The sequence below is a fragment of the Loxodonta africana genome, chromosome 3, assembly GCF_030014295.1.
Source record: "Loxodonta africana isolate mLoxAfr1 chromosome 3, mLoxAfr1.hap2, whole genome shotgun sequence".
NCBI lineage: Eukaryota > Metazoa > Chordata > Mammalia > Proboscidea > Elephantidae > Loxodonta > Loxodonta africana.
Window position 1 is genome coordinate 130,924,707 of NC_087344.1, and position 19,771 is coordinate 130,944,477.

Genomic DNA, 19,771 nt, shown 5'->3' on the forward strand with positions numbered 1-19,771 from the left:
TGAGGCACAGTTCTATTCTGCCATACAGGGAGTCACCATGATTAAGAGTTGACTTGATGGCAACTGGTTTGATATTTTTCAAACCTAGGAGCCATTTTCTGTAATTGCTACCTCAGTTTTTCAAGATCTATGAGCAGAGGTTCCTTCGTCTTCTTTACTCAAAATGGTGGGAGTGGAGAATAAAGTCCAAAAGAAAAGTAAGAAACCATGCATTTAGTTTTAGTTCCATAATAACTTTTCATCAGTAAGAATCCATTTTTTTGCTTCTTTAACATCTTCTTTGAAGCTCCTCCCTTGTATAATGAGTACTGGCTATTTCATTAAATTCTAAAAATTTCTAAGTATCTCTTCATCTACCACAATTTACTTGATTTTGTTCACAGAAGCTTCCTGTAATCAAGCCATTTTTAAAAGGCACAATTTTTTTTCCCTTAAGTACTTTAAAGACATTTTGAACATAACTCAATAATGTCGTGAACAAAATTTCATCCATGGCTTCCTCACAGATGGTAAATGAACCTACCAAGATAATGGCTTAATGTAAACAATGAAGTCAGTAAATTATTATCAGAAAACATTTAACATAAAGATTATATTTACACAGCAAACACAATAACCACAATTTCATCATCATAAATGAGAAAATATGAATTATAGATGACAGTGTGTACTACTGATTAGATTAAAATTGGCTCTTCTGGTGGTTATTCTCAATAATCTTTCCTGTGATTAAAAAAAAAATCCCACTGCCGTGAAGCCGATTCCAACTCATAGCAGCTCTATAGGATAGAGTAAAACTGCCCCATAGGGTTTCCAAGGAGCAGCTGGTGAATTCTAACTGCTGACCTTTTGGTTAGCAGCCGCAGCTCTTAACCACTATGCCAACAATGCTCACAAAAACAAATGTAAAAAAAGTAAAAAATTTTAATATAAAATATCATTCATATGGGGTCAAAATAGCCTATCTGATGTTCTGAAACACCACCACCTCCCCCCAGTTGTTTGTATGTCATTAACTGCATTAGACTGAGGGTGGAGACCACAACCAGATCCCTTCAACAGCCTGGTGCCCAGCACAAGAAGTGGCCCAGTAGCCATCAATCCACAAACACTTGGTAAATTGATTTGGACAAATAATTTACAATGTCTTTGCTATTACCCACCAATATAATTTCATATGCTTTCCAATTTTGAGCAACATTGAAGAGTATTACTGTGTGTTTATTTAATAAATGTAATTTTCTAAGTTACAGACATGTGTCCATTGTGAATGGACAATGATTAGATGCAGGGGCTCTGGTGTCAGCTCATCTAAGTTTTATTCCAGTTCTGCTTGTGACATTGAACAAGTTACTTTTCTAGGCCTCAGGCTTCTCATCTGTGAAATATGGATAAAAACAATACTTGTCTCAGAGGGTTTTTGTAAAGATTTAGATAATATATGGAAAGCACTTAGCTCAGTGTCAAACCTATGTTTATGTTCCATACATGTTACTTACACATGCTCACACACACTGAGCTTATTGTGAATGACTAAATAATTTTTACTTTTATGAATTCATTTTTATTTGTCATAGAACTAAAGAACACAAAAATGCAATATTATGCATATACTAGAAACTCACATACATATTTTCTTTAACAGCTTGAAAGTACTGGTGAAATTGTTAAACCTCATCATCAATTGAAAAACACTGTGACTGTAGATAACAGTGTGGGCAATGACACTATCTTTCTAGTCATGTGGCAGACCAGTGGTCCCCCTGACATTGTATTATTTGATCCTAATGGAAGAAAATACGACACAAATAACTTTACCAACAATCTAGCTTTGCAGACTGCTCGTCTTTGGATACCGGGGACTGCTCAGGTAGGTGTTGTGACCTTGCTCATAATGGCAACATTTAGTCAGTATATGACTTTCAACTGAATCACATAATTAAAGGCATTATGTAAAGGAAATCATGTTTAATATATCAAAACTTAATTTTGAATTTACAAGAGTGCATTACTGAATGTTAAAAGGAATAATCAAGGTATGTTTAAAACTTTAAACAATGAGTACCAAATCCTTCTCACTTCAACAGTGGAAATCAGTATTTATGAAGTACAAATAAATAAATTTTTCTAGCCTACGCCTTTCTTTACAAATTCCACAGAGAGTTATTTGTCTATATAAAAAAAAAAGAATTTTTTTTTTTTTTGTCTATATGCTTAGGAAAAATCTACCTAGAATTTACTGTATGAATACATGCAACACATATGTTTTTGAGCACCTTTTTATGCACTGGACCTTTTTCTGAGTGCTTTACATAAAAATGTCATGATAAGCGCAGTGTATTATTAGAGCATGCAGAAGGGACACACAAGTAGGGGCAGTTGCGGGTGGAGAAAGCTTCCTGGAAATGAAGACTTCAAAATGGGAATGCAGAGGATAAAGGGGCTAGAAAGTATGAATGATGTTCTGGGCAGAGGAAATAGCACATGGAAAGACTCAGAGAAAAGGACCATGTCTGTTTACAGAACTGCAAGTAGTGTGAATATTGAACAAACTACAGAGTAGCATGTAAGGTCTGGGAAGGAAGGAGTGGGTAGTGATGAAGCCAGAAAGATAAAGAGGAGCCAGGTCAGTAAGGGCTTTGTATATCAGTAAACAAAGTAGGGGTTTGAATCCTAAAGGTAAAGGGGAACCACTAATGCTTCTAAATGGAATTGACCAGATCCACTCTTGCACTGCCTGAATTCATCCTCTCATCCTCCTCCTCACCCCTCCCCCTTCAATTGCTGTTGACAGCCAGGCTGGTATCCCTCCCGTGCATTCTTCACTTCTATCAGAGTGATCTTTCTGAAGTAGAAATCTGACCAAACCTGTCTCCTATTCAACTCTTTGATGGCTGCAGAATAAAATCCAACTTGTTACTATTACATACCAGGCCCTTCATGTTCTGGCTTCTGCCCAAGCGTATCTCTTAACTCTCCTTACCACCACCCTACTTATTCTGGAATTTAAATGGGTTTTAATCTTGAGGTGAGGGCTGAGCTTGGATTTCTGTGTTGTAAGTTGTCCTGACATTCCCAGTGTCTTACACTGATGTATATGTTAGGGGCTGCAGGATATAGATTTTATATTACAAAAAAATTCCTAGCGAACTTTTCTTCAAACTCATCATGCTCTTTTTACGCCTGTATGCAAGGGCCAGAAACACTACCTAATTTTTGCTCCCTTTGTCCGCCCCCTTAGTCTGGGTTGCCAAAAAAAAAAAAGCCCAAACCTATTGCCATCGAGTCAATTCTGACTCATAGCAACCCTATAGGACAGGGACAGGGTAGAACTGCCCCATAGGGTTTCCAAGGAGCAGCTGGTGGTTTCAAACTGCAGACCTTTTAGTTAGCAGCTTGAACTCTTAACCACTGTGCCACCAGGGCTCCATAGTCTGGATTAGGTTCCCTGTATCAAAACACTCATTATATCCAAAGAGAAGTCTACTATTCACTGTTACTAATGTCATGATTACCAAAAAGTAATAGACAGATTATCTTGATCCCTTAAATTACTACTTCACTGAAAACATGGCGAAGAAGAGGAGTCCCAATAAAGAAGAAAAAGAAGTTGGGTAGGGAGTGGTGGTGCTTTCACTGTCCTCACTGAGTCACATCTTAATCCATTGCTTTTCTTAGTTTTTCCTTCTGCTGTATTATGTTCCACTTGTTACTTTTTGGGTTTAAAAAGGGGCAAAAGCAGGGATGAGGAAAAAGGAATACATGTATAGCTTTAGCAAGAGAACAAATGTGTGTTACATTATAGATTTAATTTTTTCTTTTAGATATTCTTTTGCAGGTTTCCCTAGGCAGTCTAAATAGGAGTGGTATTTTGCAATATTTATAAAAATTATTCAACATAGACATTGTAGAATACTGGCCTATTAAAAATCGTGTGCCCTTTTCTTGGTTCCTAATACCGTATGCGCTTTTTTGTTTTGTTTTGCTTTTGTTGCTTAATATTCCAGGGAAGGGGAGGGGAAGAGAGGGAAAATTTAGAAGAAGTAGAGGAAAGGAAGGATAGTGTTGCCTTTAGGTCTAGGGTATCCACGTAAATCATAATGATTCACTTAATTTGATGTTATTTTCTCAGTTTAGAAAAGGAATAAAAACATTGAACCTCCTCTTGGGTGAAGGAACTCAGATTATTATTTGCATAGTATTTTGGCACTGGACATTATTATCATTATCTTCTAAAAATGAAAATCAAGATCTACCCCTTTATCCCAAATAAATCAAGGATATAATTCCCTAAAAAGTTACCTAACAATCAAAGTGGGTTGTGCTTTCAAAATCATGTAAATACTGAATTTAGTTATTCCTTAATCAATATTATTTTCCCTGAACCTTTTTATAGTATCAAAAAATACAACAGCAACAAAGCAAGAACAAAAAACACTAAGGTTGATTTTTTTCTTAATACTTCAAAAAACAAAGAGCCTTTGTTTTGCAGCCTGGGGACTGGACTTACACACTGAACAATACCCACCATTCTCCTGAAGCCTTGAAAGTGACCGTGACCTCTCGGGCCTCCAGCTTAGCTGTACCCCCAGCCACTGTGGAGGCCTATGTAGAAAGAGGCAGCACCCATTTTCCTCATCCGGTGATGATTTATGCAAATGTCAGAAAGGGATTTTATCCCATTCTTAATGCCACTGTAACTGCTACGATTGAGCCAGAGACTGGAGATCCTGTTACACTGAAACTGTTTGATGATGGAGCAGGTAACAAGGAATTTCAGGTTGTTTTTCATGTTCTCAAAGTTGTCATGTTATCATTTTGCAGTATTAATATTAGGCTCCTAAGAGTGTGGCTGTGTGAGAGGAGGAGGGTGGGAGGGAGCCGCTTGGCACCTCAGCCTTAGCTTCCACTTGGGCAGCTGGACACCATGACATTGCCCACTCTCACTTAGTGAGGTCACCCAGGAATAGGCTTATATGTCCTCGTGACATGTCAGTATTCCTTTAACATTCACCAGGTCTACTATTGACTGACATATTCAGGTTGTATAATTAAAATAGCAAATGAACCCCAAAAAAGGGAGCTGCAGTGACAGTAAACCCTTTTTATTCCTGTGGACCAGGTTGTGAAGAGAAAATTGGAAATTGAACTTATGGCCCATAATATGACCTGAAATTACCCTTTGCCCAAGTAGCTAGGTTGATGAGAAGGCATGGTCCCATCTCTAGCACCAGACAGTGCCCTTCAGATGTGCGATCTGGTCACAAGAGCAAGCAAGTGAGCCTAGTGGAATCAGGATAGAGATTTCTCCCCCACTGGGAAAACAAAGCAAAACCCCACTTCAAAGCACTAGTTCTGCACATACGGAGTCCAGAGCCTCGTCTTTATGCATTACAGAGAGCACAGGAACAGGCCAGGCCAACACTTAGACCCTTTCTGTTTTAACTTTTAAAAGCAAAGAATGCCTTGTTGGTCCATGTTTCCAGTTCTGTTCTTTTCCTGAACTGAATTCTCAGAGTGACGATAGACCTTAAAATTTATGTTGGCAGCCACAAGTGTTTGATCTGCTAATAAAACCACATTCATTCTTCTGCCCCGTTGTTTCAAAGACCATTCAAAGTTCATTCAAAGAATATCTAGTTCAAGTCTACCTCAAAGGGATGCCAGAGAAATCATTTTCTTAGGCCTACTGGAATGGAACCAAACGAACTTCTCATGTTCTGATTGCTTGTCTATGGCTGTACCTCTTATTTTTTGTATACACTCCAAAAATGCACTTTGCAGAATGTTTTTCCCTTCTTGCCCCAGCCTGAACGATAACCTGGAAAACGGATGCTGACCCTCTTTGGAGAGTCACCTGATTAAGCTCATAGGGCTTTTATATTTATTCCCTGGAACCATTTCATTTATTTGCTGTCTAAATTTATACTCTAGTGAAAGAAATGATAAAAATTATAGCTTAGCTATCAAAGTATAAATTTAATTCTTTTCAATACTTAAACACATGTGCATAATTGTCTAGTACGCACTTTTATAAGGGAAGCAGTATTTAATCTGTTAAATAAATAAATGAACAATAATAAAATTTATTCTGGTCAAATACTTCACAATTTAAAATGTACTTTCTCACGCACAGTCTCAAATAGTCATTACTGTTTGTGAGATAAATTATTATCCTCATATTATAGATGAGAAAACTGAGGTTCTGAAAGATTAACTGTCATAGCTAGTAAGTGGCTTAAAACCAAATCTCCTGACTCCGAAACCAATGATCTTTTCCACTTCTTTCTGGCTCAGTGATTAAAAACGGTGGCAATAAGTTGACTGTGGCATGAAAATCTTTCATGATTTTGAAAATTTCCTTTGTCATTTCTCCACAAAAACAGACCTTCATATTAATCATTAAACTACTAAATGCCAAGATTTGATTTCTTTCAAACAGACAATAGACAAAAAAAAAAAAAAAACCTATCTGATAATGAAAAGCTCTGCAGCTTTAATTTTAACTAACTAGAGTCTTGATTTTCTTACATTAAGGAGCCCTGCCAGGGAGTTTAGAGCACTTTAGGTATGATACAATGCTAGGGTACAGGGCTGGGTGTACAGTGCAAGAACTGAATTGACCTCTAGGTTAGGAGGACAAGCTGCTTGCTCAGCCTGACCACCTGCACCCAATGGTGAATGAGATCTGCTTTTGGGCAAGGCTGGACCTTTCCCTGCTGCCCTAGATTCAGTCATGGACTTTGCTTGGAACTGAACTGCTCTCTAAGGGTCAAAACAAAGGAAGGGAGTCTAGCACTAGTCAAGCTTTCAGAATGCCTCCTAAGGCAAGGCACAGTGGATGGAGCCAAAGCCTGTCAAACTCCAAATCAGCAATAGTTCTATGCTCCCTCTAATGAGGATATTAAATAATGTCACTATTTTACCAAATATCAAAGTTTTTTTTTTTTTTCCAGCAGAGTTATTTACCAGACGGCTTCACAGCATTATAAACTCCTTAAAATTGTATGAAAATGTGTATATGTGCATATATGTGTATTTTCTGGGCACAGAATCTCTGTTATCTTAAAAGAGTCTGTGATCATAAGCAAGCTTCAGAGTGTGATTAGTTTCTCTGAGAAACTAGAAAATATTAATTTCAATAATACGACTAAGAACTTGAAAGGTGATTATTGAGTTGTATTAGCACCGAACCCACCACCATCGAGTTGCTTCTGACTCATAGCGACCTTATAGGACAGAGTAGAACTGCCCCATAGAGTTTCCAAGAAGCGCCTGGGGATTTGAACTGCCGACCTGTTCGTTAGTAGCAGTAGCACTTAACCAGTACACTACCAGGATTTCCATATTAGCACTGAAGCAGGTACAACTCATTCACCTTTAGAAGATAATTTTTCAGAGTTTAAGGAATCCCAGGGAGAAATTATGGAGTCATTAGATTTTTAATCGCCTGATAGTATCAAAAGGAATTTGATGGTTATAGTATATGAAGAATATTGAATATATCATGGACTGCCAAAAGAACGAACAAATCTGTCTTGGAAGAAGTACAACCAGAATGCTCCTTAGAAGCAAGGATGGTGAGACTGCATCTTACATACTTTGGACATGTTGTCAGGAGAGATCAGTGCCTAGAGAAGGACATCATGCTTGGCAAAGTACAGGGTCAGCGGAAAAGAGGAAGACCCTCTGTGAGGTGGATTGACACAGTGGCTGCAACAATGAGCTCAGGCATACCAAACGATTGTAAGGATGGCTCAGGACCGGGCAGTGTTTCGTTCTGTTGTGCATAGGGTCGCTAGGAGTAGGAACTGACTCCACGGCACCTAACAACAACAAATATATGCTAAAATGGGAAAAATAAAGGGGAACAAATCTTAATGGCTTAATTAAATACCAGTAATCAACTGCGATGACAAGTGTTAATATTGATTTTTTTTTATATATACAGGTGCGGATGTTATAAAAAATGATGGAATTTACTCAAGGTATTTTTTCTCCTTTGCGGTAAATGGTAGATACAACTTGAAAGTGCACGTCCACCGGTCTCCCAGCATAAGCGCCCTAGCCCACTCTATTTCAGGAAGTCATGCTATGTATGTACCAGGTTACATAGCAAACGGTAAGAATCATTGGCACTGCTATTTAAACGACATCGTTTTATGTTTCTGGTGTGTGTGTACTAGAAGGAAACCCTGGTGGAGCAGTGGTTAAGAGGAACGGCTGCTAACCAAAAGGTCGGCAGTTCGAATCCACCAGGCGCTCTTTGGAAATGCTGTGGGGGCAGTTCTACTCTGCCCTACAGTGTCGCTATGAGTCAGGATCGACTCGATAGTAATGGGTTTGGTTTGGGTTTGGTACAATAAAAAGAGAGAAAATTTCAAATTCTTTTATACTCAATACCTAATTTGTTGAATATCTCTTCAGCTCTAAATGATTCATGCTAGTGAATATCAGAAAACCAAAAAAACAAACCTGTTGCCATCAAATGGATTCCGACTCACAGCGACCCTATAGGTCAGAGTAGAACTGCCCCCATAGGGTTTCTAAGGAGGGGCTGGTGGATTAGAACTGCTGACCTTTCGGTTAGCAGCCGATAGATAATTGTCACACAGTATCTCCACCCTTCTACTTTAGTCATTATTTTGGCCTCTTTCTTGTGACTGTTTCATCAGAATTACTAACTTATTAACCTAGTGTTAGAGACTTTGTATCGAGCTTTCTCAGTTCCTGCCCCCCTGCATTTCCTCTATAGAGAAACATTTAGGCAAGAGAATGAGGCAGGAAGTTTGCAGTTGAAAGAAGGAAGCAAACAGCCCAAACAGTCCACATATGAGAAATGATTTCCTGAATCAATATGAGTTTGGATGTTACAGACAATTTAGTGATTCCTAAAGATGTTCTGTCTTCCTTCAAGAAAGAAGCACCAAATGAATACAAGACAGACTTTTTTTAAAAAAAAAACAAAATCATTATAGTTCTGCACTGGAAGTAGCGGTTAAGGTGTAACAGACCAACAGAAATATATCATATTGTAGTCTTTAAAAACAGTCTAAATATTTCCAAAATGGCAGATTCCTTATGACCACTTGTCATCTATTTTAACAGCTAAAATGAATCATTTAGACGATTCCTTTATAACATGCATCTACAGTTTTTGTTCTATGCTTTTTATTTTTCACTAGGAGATATTTGTCACTAGAAAATACTCAATATGCTACGGTGGATTTGCATCTCTCAATCTCTTTAACGTTGTCTAGAATACAATTTACTCTCTCCTCTATTTAAAATAATTTGAATTACTTCAAAACCAATGCAAATCAGTTTGCACAGTAACATGGTTTTATTGCAGATGTGATTTTGTATCTAGATGTTAATTTCTAAATAGGTATTCTTTCATTTATATATCGAACACCAACTAGGTGACAGGCATAGTGCTAAGAACTTGGTATATCAAGTAGAATACAACCTGATTCTTATCAAGGAGCTTTTAGACTATTGGACTAGTTTGAATATCTTTCAAGACCCCCATGGATTTAAAGAATGCAAATATCAGTAATGTACTGTGGAATAAGAGAAGTAATGTTCAACTTGCTTTAATCAGTATACTTCATATAGGCCCTTAATAACATGGAAAAGAGAAAGTTAGGTTTCACCGGTAAACATAACATTCACTTTATCAGCTCATTTACAGGTGAGTGAGCTCTTCATTGAAAAACGGGCACTGTTCTATTTTCATACCATCAAATGTCCAGACACAGGCACATCCACACTTTCCCTCTCCTTCCCTAAGACATCTCCACTGGATCTGTTCTGGATTCCATCCCAGCCTCTCATCCAGGGGCCTCCAGAGATCTCCCTTGCATGTTCCTGCTGTAGGGCAGCCTTCTGAGCAGCATTCAAATATGTTTTATTACCTCCCATATTTAAAAAAAAAAAAAAAATTGTTTCTCCTCCAGCTACTGTCTACCTTTCTGTTACCTATAAGAGCCCAGTTGCTTGAAATTAAACTAAACTTGTTCACTGTACTCTCTCACCTCCAGTTTCCTCCTCAGACCACTGCAGTCTGACTTCCACCCACATCACTCCACTGAAATATCTGTCACTGCAGTTACCAATGACCACCCTGTTGATAAATCTAAAGGACATGTTTAATCCTCATTTTACTTGACCTAAGCAGTACTCAACACAACTGATTCCTCCCTCCTTTGTCATTTCCTTGTTTCCATGGTGTCCCACTCTCTTGATTGCCTCTTATTCTCTGGAAATTTTTTTGCCAGACTCTTATTCCACCACCTCCTCCTCTACCACGCCTCTAAATGTTGGCAGTTCTCAGAGCTCATCCTAACCTTTTCATTCTGCTTACTGTCTGGAGCCACACTGCCTGGGTCAGAAACCCAGCTCCTCTACTTACTAGCTGTGGGAACTTGGGCAAGTTACTTAGCTTTTGTGTGCTTCCTTTTCATCATCTGTAAAATTGATGTCATAATTGTACCCTCTTCATAGCATTGCTGGGAAGATTAAACACATTGATACACGAAAGGCACTAAGTGCAAGTAGCAAGCACTCAATAGATGCTATTTATCATTATTGGTAAAATAATTACTATTAGGTAGTCTTATCAATGTTGGTTTTAATATCATCTATATGTCCATAACGAAGTTCTGGTGGTGTAGTAGTTAAGTGGTCAGCGGTTTGAACCCACCAGCCACTCAGTGGGAGAAAGATGGGGCAGTCTGCTTCCTTAGAAATTCACAGCCTTGGAGTTATAGGATTGCTATGAGTTGGCATCAACTTGACAGCAGTAGGTTTTTTATGTGCCCAGAACTTCCAAATTCATAACTTCAAAATGATTAAATCTAGCTAAAACATTTTTGAGCTTAAAACTCATATCTAATTGGCTCTTTGACGTGTTCATTTAGATGTTTTACAGGAATCTCAGAATTTGTAACTTACATTTTTGGTTTCCTTACCCTCAGCCTGCTTCTCCTCCAGATTGCTCATTTTTAAAACCTGGGAGTTCTTTCTTTCTTATTAACTTTCTCTCCTTTACTGTTCCACATCCAAATCTATCACACGCTTTTACAGATTTTACCTCCAAAATATATCTCAGACTGCTTGCTTCTTGTTTCACCTCTCCACTATTACCCAATTCAAGCTGCCATCTCCTCTTGTCTGGACGCTTGTAATGGCTAATGGCTAAGTGACCTTGTTGCTTGCTGTGCTTTAATCCGTTCTTCACCAAGCAGCCAGAATGACCTTTTTAGAAAGCATATATGATCATGTCATCCTTCTGCTAGCATGTACAATTAAAATCTAAAACCACTGCAATGGCCCACAAAGTTCTGCATGAACTTCTCTCTCCTATCTCATTTTAAACTGCTCTCTTCCTTAGTTAGTTTTTCTAATTTGCAAAGTCTTCTGCACATCAGGGTTTTTACAAGCTGTTCTCTGCCTGAGATATCTTAACCCTACTGTTTACCTGGCTGACTCCTACTCACCCTTTACGAAACCTTTAAATGTTACTGGAAAGACCAGCCTTGATAACACTCTAAATCATATACCCATGTCATTTTCTTTTATAGCACCTTGCCTTTTTACATTTTTATACTTATCACAATATGATTATAAATTCCATAAGGGCGGGGTTCTGTTTTACCCATGATTTCTGGCACAGCATATGACCTCAATAAATATTTATTGAATGACTACATGGATGAATGAATGAATGATTAAATAAGCACAACAATTCTAAAGATAATAAAGAAAAAATGTTTTTAAAAGTCTCTCAATAATCTGTCAAGAACAAGCTAAGCTATTCAGGAGATTGTTAATAGTTGCTTTGGCTATTCTTTCCTTTGCCATTTCAGGTAATATTCAGATGAATGCCCCAAGAAAATCAATGGGCAGGAACGAGGAGGAGCAAAAGTGGGGCTTCAGCCGAGTAAGCTCGGGGGGTTCCTTTTCAGTGCTGGGAGTTCCAGCTGGCCCCTATCCTGATGTGTTCCCACCATGCAAAATTATTGACCTCGAGGCTGTAAAACTGGAAGATGAGGTGATTCTATCTTGGACAGCACCTGGAGAAGACTTTGACCAGGGCCAGGGTAAGTTTGCTGGTTTTATTATCTAGTTTTCCAGGAGATGGAACTCCTAATAACTATGCTAAAAAAAATTAAAAAAACAAAAAACAAACCCAATGCCATCAAGTTGATTCCGACTTATAGCGACCCTATCAGACAGAGTAGAACTGGCCTGTAGGGTTTCCAAGGAGTGCCTGGTGGATTCAAACTGCCGACCTTTTGGTTACCAGCTGTAGCTCTTAACCACTACACCACCAGGTTTTCCGTGCTAGGGGATTAGTTGGGTAACAATAGCTTTAAGACTTAGAGCTGAGAATGCTGCAATGGAAAGCTTTGAGTTGCTGATATGGTCTTAAATCCTGTAATCCAGGAATGAGAGCATGTCGGTTCCTTCAGGATGAAGAGGCCCAGGTAAACTGACTGACACCAACCACACAGAAACTTTGACTGGAAACATAAACACTACATGTGTCAGTGATTTATTCAGCAGAAACAGGTTCTATATTACAGAGCATATAGTTCCAAACACCAGAGGTGATTAATTTTTCTGGAAATCATATGTTGTTGTTAGGTGCCGTCGAGCTGATTCCGACTCATAGTGACCCTATGTACAACAGACGAAATGCTTCCCGCCATCCTCATGATCGTTGTTATGCTTGAGCCCATTGTTACAGCCACTGTGTCAATCCATCTCACTGAGGGTCTTCCTCTTTTTTTGCTGACCCTCTACTTTACCAAGCATGATGTCCTTCTCCAGGGACTGGTTCCTCCTGATAACATGTCCAAAACATGTGAGACAAAGTCTCACCATCTTTCATTCCAAAGAGTATTCTGGCTGTACTTCTTCAAAGGCAGATTTGTTCCTTCTTCTGGCAGTCTGTGGTATATTCAATATTCTTTGCCAACACCATAATTAAAGGCATCAATTCTTCCCTCTTCCTTATTCACTGCCCAGCTTTCAAATGCTTATAAGGCAATTGAAAACACCATGGCTTGGGTCAGGGGCACCTTAGTCCTTAAAGTGACATCTTTGCTTTTTAACACTTTAAAGAGGTCTTTGCAGCAGATTTGCCCAATGCATCATTTGATTTCTTGATTTCTGCTTCCATGGGTGTTGATTGTAGATCCAAGTAAAATGAAATTCTTGACAACTTTAATCTTTCCTCCATTTACCATGATCTTGCTTATTGGTCCAGTTGTGAGGATTTTGTTTTCTTTACATTGAGGTATAATCCATACTGAAGGCTGTCATCTTTGATCTTCATCAGTAAGTGCTTCAATTCCTTTTCACTTTCAGCAAGCAAGGTTGTGTCATCTGCATATCAAAGGTTGTTAATGAGTCTTCCTCTAATCCTGATGCCTCATTCTTCTTCATATAATCCAGCTTCTCAGATTATTTGCTCAGCATATAAATTGAATAAATATGGTGAAAGGATACAACCCTGACTCACACCTTTCCTGACTTTAAACCACACAGTATCCCCTTATTCTGTTCAACCAACTGAAAATTGGATAGTATGTATTTATTAATGGATTTAAAAGTCAAGTTTTGAGAAATATTTCCCATATGTCACAGAAGACTCAGTGCATTTCCCTTTCTCACTTCTGGTAATCGTTTTTGTTAGGGAGGCTGTAACGATTTCCCTGATTCATTCTTACCTTTGTTTGGGTGGACATTGATGAAATACCTTTTCCTACTTTCTCTTTGTAAGGCCTATACTAACCTTTAGGCTTACATCTGTATCAACTCTTCATCCTCATAGCAACTCAACAAAATAACCTTTCTCAGAGACTAACGTTTTTAACAACTTCACCATCATGAGAACATAGTTAACATTGATTACACATTAAATGGTTTATTTCCTGATGCCTCTGATTGAGATTTCTGTAGGAACCAACCTTCTCCATAGAGAATTGATTTCTGTCAATATCAGTAAAAAAATGGCCACCTTGGGTCTTTGCCGTCTCACTTCCAACTTGGATCATCTTTCTTTGTTTTAATTTGGAGTCCATTCACTAAACTCACCAGAAGATCTCTCGATTACAAACAATTCTGTGCTGCTGGGAAGTAGTTAATACTGTAGCTTTGCCCTCAAATTCTCTTACCACAATCTATCTCTTTTTGCCAGAGATGAGAGAAATAAAATACTTTACACACTGAATTAAATATTCTCCTAATTCAAAGGTTGGAGACTAGAAATGATGGAACAAACTGTAGGATGTACATGTCCTACATGTAGTAGAAACATGTAATCTAGATGTCACAAAAAAGTAGTTCCTATTCTAGCTTTAGGTTCAGCTCTTTGATCTTTGGCAGAATGTTTAAACTTAGTAGCCTCAGTTTCCTTATATGTAAAATAGGACTAAAAATATCTACCTCACAAGGTTTTGTAAAGATAAAATGAAATGACACATACAAAATCAGAGAGGGACAAGAAAATGTGCTTAGGAAGTTTCCTAGGCTCCTGGTTTCTGTTGCTAGAGAATTTTCTAGCTTTTTCTTCGGAGTAAGGAGTCACAAACAATACTGACTTCCATCTCTGTTCAAAAGTAAGAGTGGTGCCTGCAATCTAGTATTTTCCCTCTTTCCTTACTGCCTTAGAAGCATGGTAGTGTGTTAAAAGAGACAAACAGAAGCTTAGACTACCATTACTAGTGGGAGGTTTTCTTTTAAGAGCTCCAGTAGTTTTAATTTTACTCCTGTATCAAAAGACACAGCTGCTAACCACGGGGCCAGCAGTTTTGAATCCACCAGACGCTCCTTGGAAACTCTATGGGGCAGTTCTGCTCTGTCCTATAGGGTCGCTATGAGTCGGAATCGACTCAAAGGCACTGGGGTTTATCAAAAGAGTAGAAAGAAAGTGAGTTTGTAGTATTAGTGGTCATTAATGCCTTCAAAGGAGCCCTGGTGGCTCAATAGTTAAGCACTAGGCTGCTAGCCACTGGGGAAAAGGACTGGCAATTTGCTTCCATAAAGATTATAGCCTAGGAAACCCTATGGGGCAGTTCTGCTCTGTCAAGTAGAGTCACTATGATCGAGAACTTGCTTGATGGCACACGACGACAACAAAAATGGTTTGAAAACAAGAAATACAACAAAAGGGGGCTTTAGAATTGATATCATAAAAGCATTAATATAGGAAATGGAGAGACCTTAACACCTTCATATCACCTCACTGATGACCAAGATGATTGAAACAGATCAAATTTATTATAATGTCAACAACTAAAAACACAAAAAGACATGGCATCGGTGGGGGAGGGGGGTAATGGTTGGATCCATATTAAGTTACTGAGAGCACTCAGTCATGACTGATTTAATGACTCAGCAACAGGAAAACTGACCAATTAGCCCTATACAGAACAGTAAGTCTACTCTGACATCAACTTGTAGCAATAAACTGAAAAACCCACTGCTGCCAAGTCGATTCCGACTAATAGCGACCGCATAGGGTTTCCAAGACTGTAAATCTTTATGGAAGCACAGTGCCACATCTTTCTCCCACAGAACCACTAAAAACCCAAAACCAAAACCAAAACCAAACCCATTGCTGTCGAGTCGATTTTGACTCACAGAGACCCAATAGGACGAGTTGAACTGCCCTGTAGAGTTGTCAAGGAGCTCCTGGTGGATTCGAACTGCTGACCTTTCGTTTGGCAGCTGTAGCACTTAACCCCTACACCATCAGGGTTTTAAATCTCCAACCTTTAGGTTAGCAATCCAACACTTTAACCACTGTGCCATCAGCACTTCTTTTGTTGCCAGTAAAAACTCCAAATGGTATTACTCAAAGAAAATTTATTGACTGGTAATTTCAAGCATAAAGGTTATATTTTGCTTTGGAAGCCTTCTCCAGAGATGCTTTACTCTAATTACTACTCAGAAATAGAAATTACTAACTACTGAAACTGATTATAGATTTGGAAACTGTTCAAAACATAGTCATCAGAATATTTTCATTTTTATTAGAACTTAGTGTCCTAAGGTTGACAAAAATTAATACTTTGAATTTTCTCTGTTCATTATTATATTAGTTTTAGTCATTTAACATAATAATTATATTATTAGAGCAGGTAATACTAGAGACAACTTTTTTAAATCTAGCAGTTATTTATTATTTTTGAATTGGTAATATTTTCAAAAATAAATAATATGTTCATATGATTTAAAAATCGAGGCAATATGAAGAAAATCAAAATAAAATCCTTGCTTTGAACAATCAATTGTCTTTTAAGAAAATTTTAAGAAGAGAAAAAAATATCTTTCTAAGGTACCCACAGTCACCATTTCTAGTTTTCTTCCTTCCTTCCTGTAGATCTGAATTTTGATCTAGTATCAATTCCCTGGTAGTTGAGGATCTTTTGGGAGAAATTCTCTCATCATAAAATGTCTTTATTTCACCTTAATTTTTGAAAGTTATTTTCCCTAGATATAGAATTCTAGGTCAACAGGATTTTTTTTCAGCATTTCAAAGATACTATTGTATTGTCATCTGGTCTTCATTTTTTTCTGATGAGAAGTCAGCTATTATTGTTTCCTGAGTATGAAGTTTCTTTTTTCCTCTGGCTGCTTTAAATTGTTTTTCTTTATATTTGGTTTTATCTTTGGATTTATGATGTGCCTCAATAGTGTGGTTTTCCTTATACTTATTGTTTTGGGGAGCTTGCTGAGCTTCCTGGATATGGACATTATTCTTTGTGATGATTTTGGAATTTTTCAATCAATGTATCTTTAAAAAATTTATGCTTTATTCTCTTTTCCTTCCTGGAAAAAAATTATATATCTATATCCATATCCATATCTATCTATATCACCACTTAATACTGTCTCAAAAATCATTAAGGTTCTGTTCCATTTTTATATCTTTTTTTTAATGCTTCAGCTTGAATGATTTTTATTGACCTGTCTTCAAGTTCACTAATCCTGTTTCTTGTAGTATCCAATTATATGTTAATCCTCTCCAATAAACTTTTACAATTTCAGACAATACGTTTTTCAATTCTAAGATTTTCATTTGCTTCTTTTTTAAAGTTGCCAAATCTCTCTTCAAATTTACCATCACTTTATTCATTATATCCATATTTACCTGTAGATTTTTAATATATCCATCATAGTTTTTCAAAGTCCTTATCTGTTAATTCCAAATCTCGATTATTTGTGATTCTGTTTTTTACTGATATTTCTCATAACTGTAATCATGTTTTCTGTTTCTTTTCATGTCTAGTAATTTTTTATTTTATACTGGACATTGTGATGGTAAATTGCAGAGACTCTGGATTCTGTTATCTTCTGAAGAGTTTTGAAATTTTTCTCATAGACAAATTATTGATGGATCATCTTGAACTTGAGGAGACTTGGTTTTACTCTTGTTTAGGACTTGTCTATTTCAGTTTTGCTCTTAATCCCAGGGTATATCCCTTAATTCTGTAACATAGTATTTATTTCTAAGATATAGCCCTTCTAGGGTTTCAATGGAAATCTCAAAGTGTTTACCACGTTCCTCTAACTTGGCCAGTCTCACATTCCAAACTGTGTCTCCACTATGCTGGGCATTTACGTAAAACTCTGCTCACCTGTTCAGCATTCTAGCTTTTATTTTTCCCCTGAGCAGCTTGATATTTCACCCACACATGCATAGTTCAGAGGTCTTCCAATGATTTTAGAGAAGTTAATATGCAAATTTTGGCCTCTCCCTCTCTTACCTCCACCTTTCTGGGATTTTCCCCTCAATTTCCAACTACTCTGGCAATCCCAAGCTCAGTCCCTGGCTTCTCAAACCAGTTAGATGATGGTCTTCTGTTGCTAGCTGCCTATACTGGAGTGGGAAGTGCCAACAGGGAAAAAACTGTAAAGACATGAATCACTCCTGGTTTCTGCTTGATTTTTACCTGAATCTAGGGTCTTCAATCCTTTTTTTTTTTCCAGGCTTAATAACTGCTATTTGCTAGATGGTTAGTCCGATAGAATCCACCCTGCCATTACTAGAACTAAAATTTCCCTTTGAAATGAGTTGTAATTACTTTTTCCATATTAGCTTTTATGTTTGTACTTTGAATAGAAGGATCCCCTGTGCAGTTTTTCATTTTATGTATCCAAATTTATTAATTTTTTGTTTTATTACTTTTGGATTTTGAGTCATACTTAGAAGGGCCTTCCCCACTTCAAGATTATGCTGGAATTCATCCATTGTTTTCTATTTAATACTTTCTTAATTTACATCTGGGTTTTTTTAAATTTACATCTAACTTTTGATCACTTTGGCTTTATCCTGGTAGAAGTTTTAAGGTATGGATCCAATTTCCTTTTTCCAGATTTCCACCCAATTGTCACAGCACGATTTAATAAGAAATTTATATTTTCCCCCATTAACTTGAATTCAACATTTATCATATACCAAATTTTGCTATGAGTCGGAGCTGACTTGACGGCATTGGGTTTTTTTTTGGGGGGGTGGATTAAATTCCTAGATGTATTTCAGCCTATATTTTGGACATGTCTATTCACCAACCAGTACCATAGTGTTTTAATTGTTGAGGTATTATGATTTTTTTTTATATCTAATAGAGTTAGTCTTTAAGCATTGCATTTTTAAAGTCTTTATATGGCCATCCTTGATTATTTTACATAAGAAATTTGCAATAGTCTTGACTAGTTAAAACAGTTACTAGAGGCATTTTTAATAGAATCACATAAGGTTTACTAAATAACCTGGGGAGGGGGTAAGATTTATTATCTTGAATTTTGCTGTTCAAGGAACATTACTAATTCTTACCTCCTGTTTAGGCTTTAATTTGAGTCCTTATATAGTATTTTAAAGTTTTACTCACATGCACATTTCTTGTTTTGTTTATCTTAGTTATTTTGATTTATTTGTTGCTGTTCTCATTAGTCATTTCTAATAAACTAGAAAACTTAAGTTGACTTCACTTTCCCATTTATATATTTTTACTTTCAGCTACAAGCTATGAAATAAGGATGAGTAAAAGTCTACAGAATATTCAAGATGACTTTAACAATGCCATTTTAGTGAATACATCAAAGCTAAATCCTCAGAAAGCTGGCACCAAGGAGGTATTTACATTCTTACCAAAGCTTGTCACAAATGAGCCTGAAGATCAATTTGATGGAGAGACACAAGGAAGTCACAGAATTTATGTGGCAATACGAGCAATGGATAGAGGCTGTTTAGAGTCTGCTGTTTCTAACATTGTCCAGATCACTCTGTTTATTTCCCAGAATTCTGCTCCTGTACTTGCCAGAGATTCTCAAACATTGAAAGGAGTTTTAACAGCAATGGGTTTAATAGGATTTATTTGTCTAACTATAGTTGCAACACATTATATTTTAAACAGGAAAAAGAGAACAGCTAAGAAAGAGAATGGAACAAAATTACTGTGAACAAATGTGCAGAGCACCTTTCTTCTTAGATATAAGACCCATGGCCTTTGTATTTTGCCAAATCATACCAACAAAACAAATTAAAACCAAAATTGTACTAAAATGCTTTGAGTTTTTGTGCAATATAAATCATATTTTCACATTGTAAATGACAAAAATTCTTTTATAATACTCATTTTTTGGAAAAAAGTGTTCTGTTTCAGAAATCAGAAAAACCTTAGGCTTTGGCAATAGAAAAAATAATAAAAATTATTCTTCAAGGTAATGTCTTTAAAGGTAAAATGAAGTGCAA

General features: G+C 37.2%; 1 protein-coding gene across 1 annotated transcript in view; it reads left to right on the plus strand.

Annotated features, from left to right (window-relative positions):
• LOC100653563 (calcium-activated chloride channel regulator 2) overlaps window positions 1-19,516 on the plus strand; it is a 39,917-nt gene extending 20,401 nt beyond the window's left edge. Inside the window, exons 10-14 of the mRNA XM_003411205.4 lie at window positions 1,646-1,870; window positions 4,493-4,763; window positions 7,952-8,122; window positions 11,871-12,104; window positions 19,037-19,516. Coding sequence (XP_003411253.2) covers window positions 1,646-1,870; window positions 4,493-4,763; window positions 7,952-8,122; window positions 11,871-12,104; window positions 19,037-19,479 — 1,344 coding nt within the window. The 3' untranslated portion in view covers window positions 19,480-19,516. The remainder of the gene's footprint in view (window positions 1-1,645; window positions 1,871-4,492; window positions 4,764-7,951; window positions 8,123-11,870; window positions 12,105-19,036) is intronic.
• The last annotated feature ends 255 nt before the right edge of the window (window positions 19,517-19,771 follow it).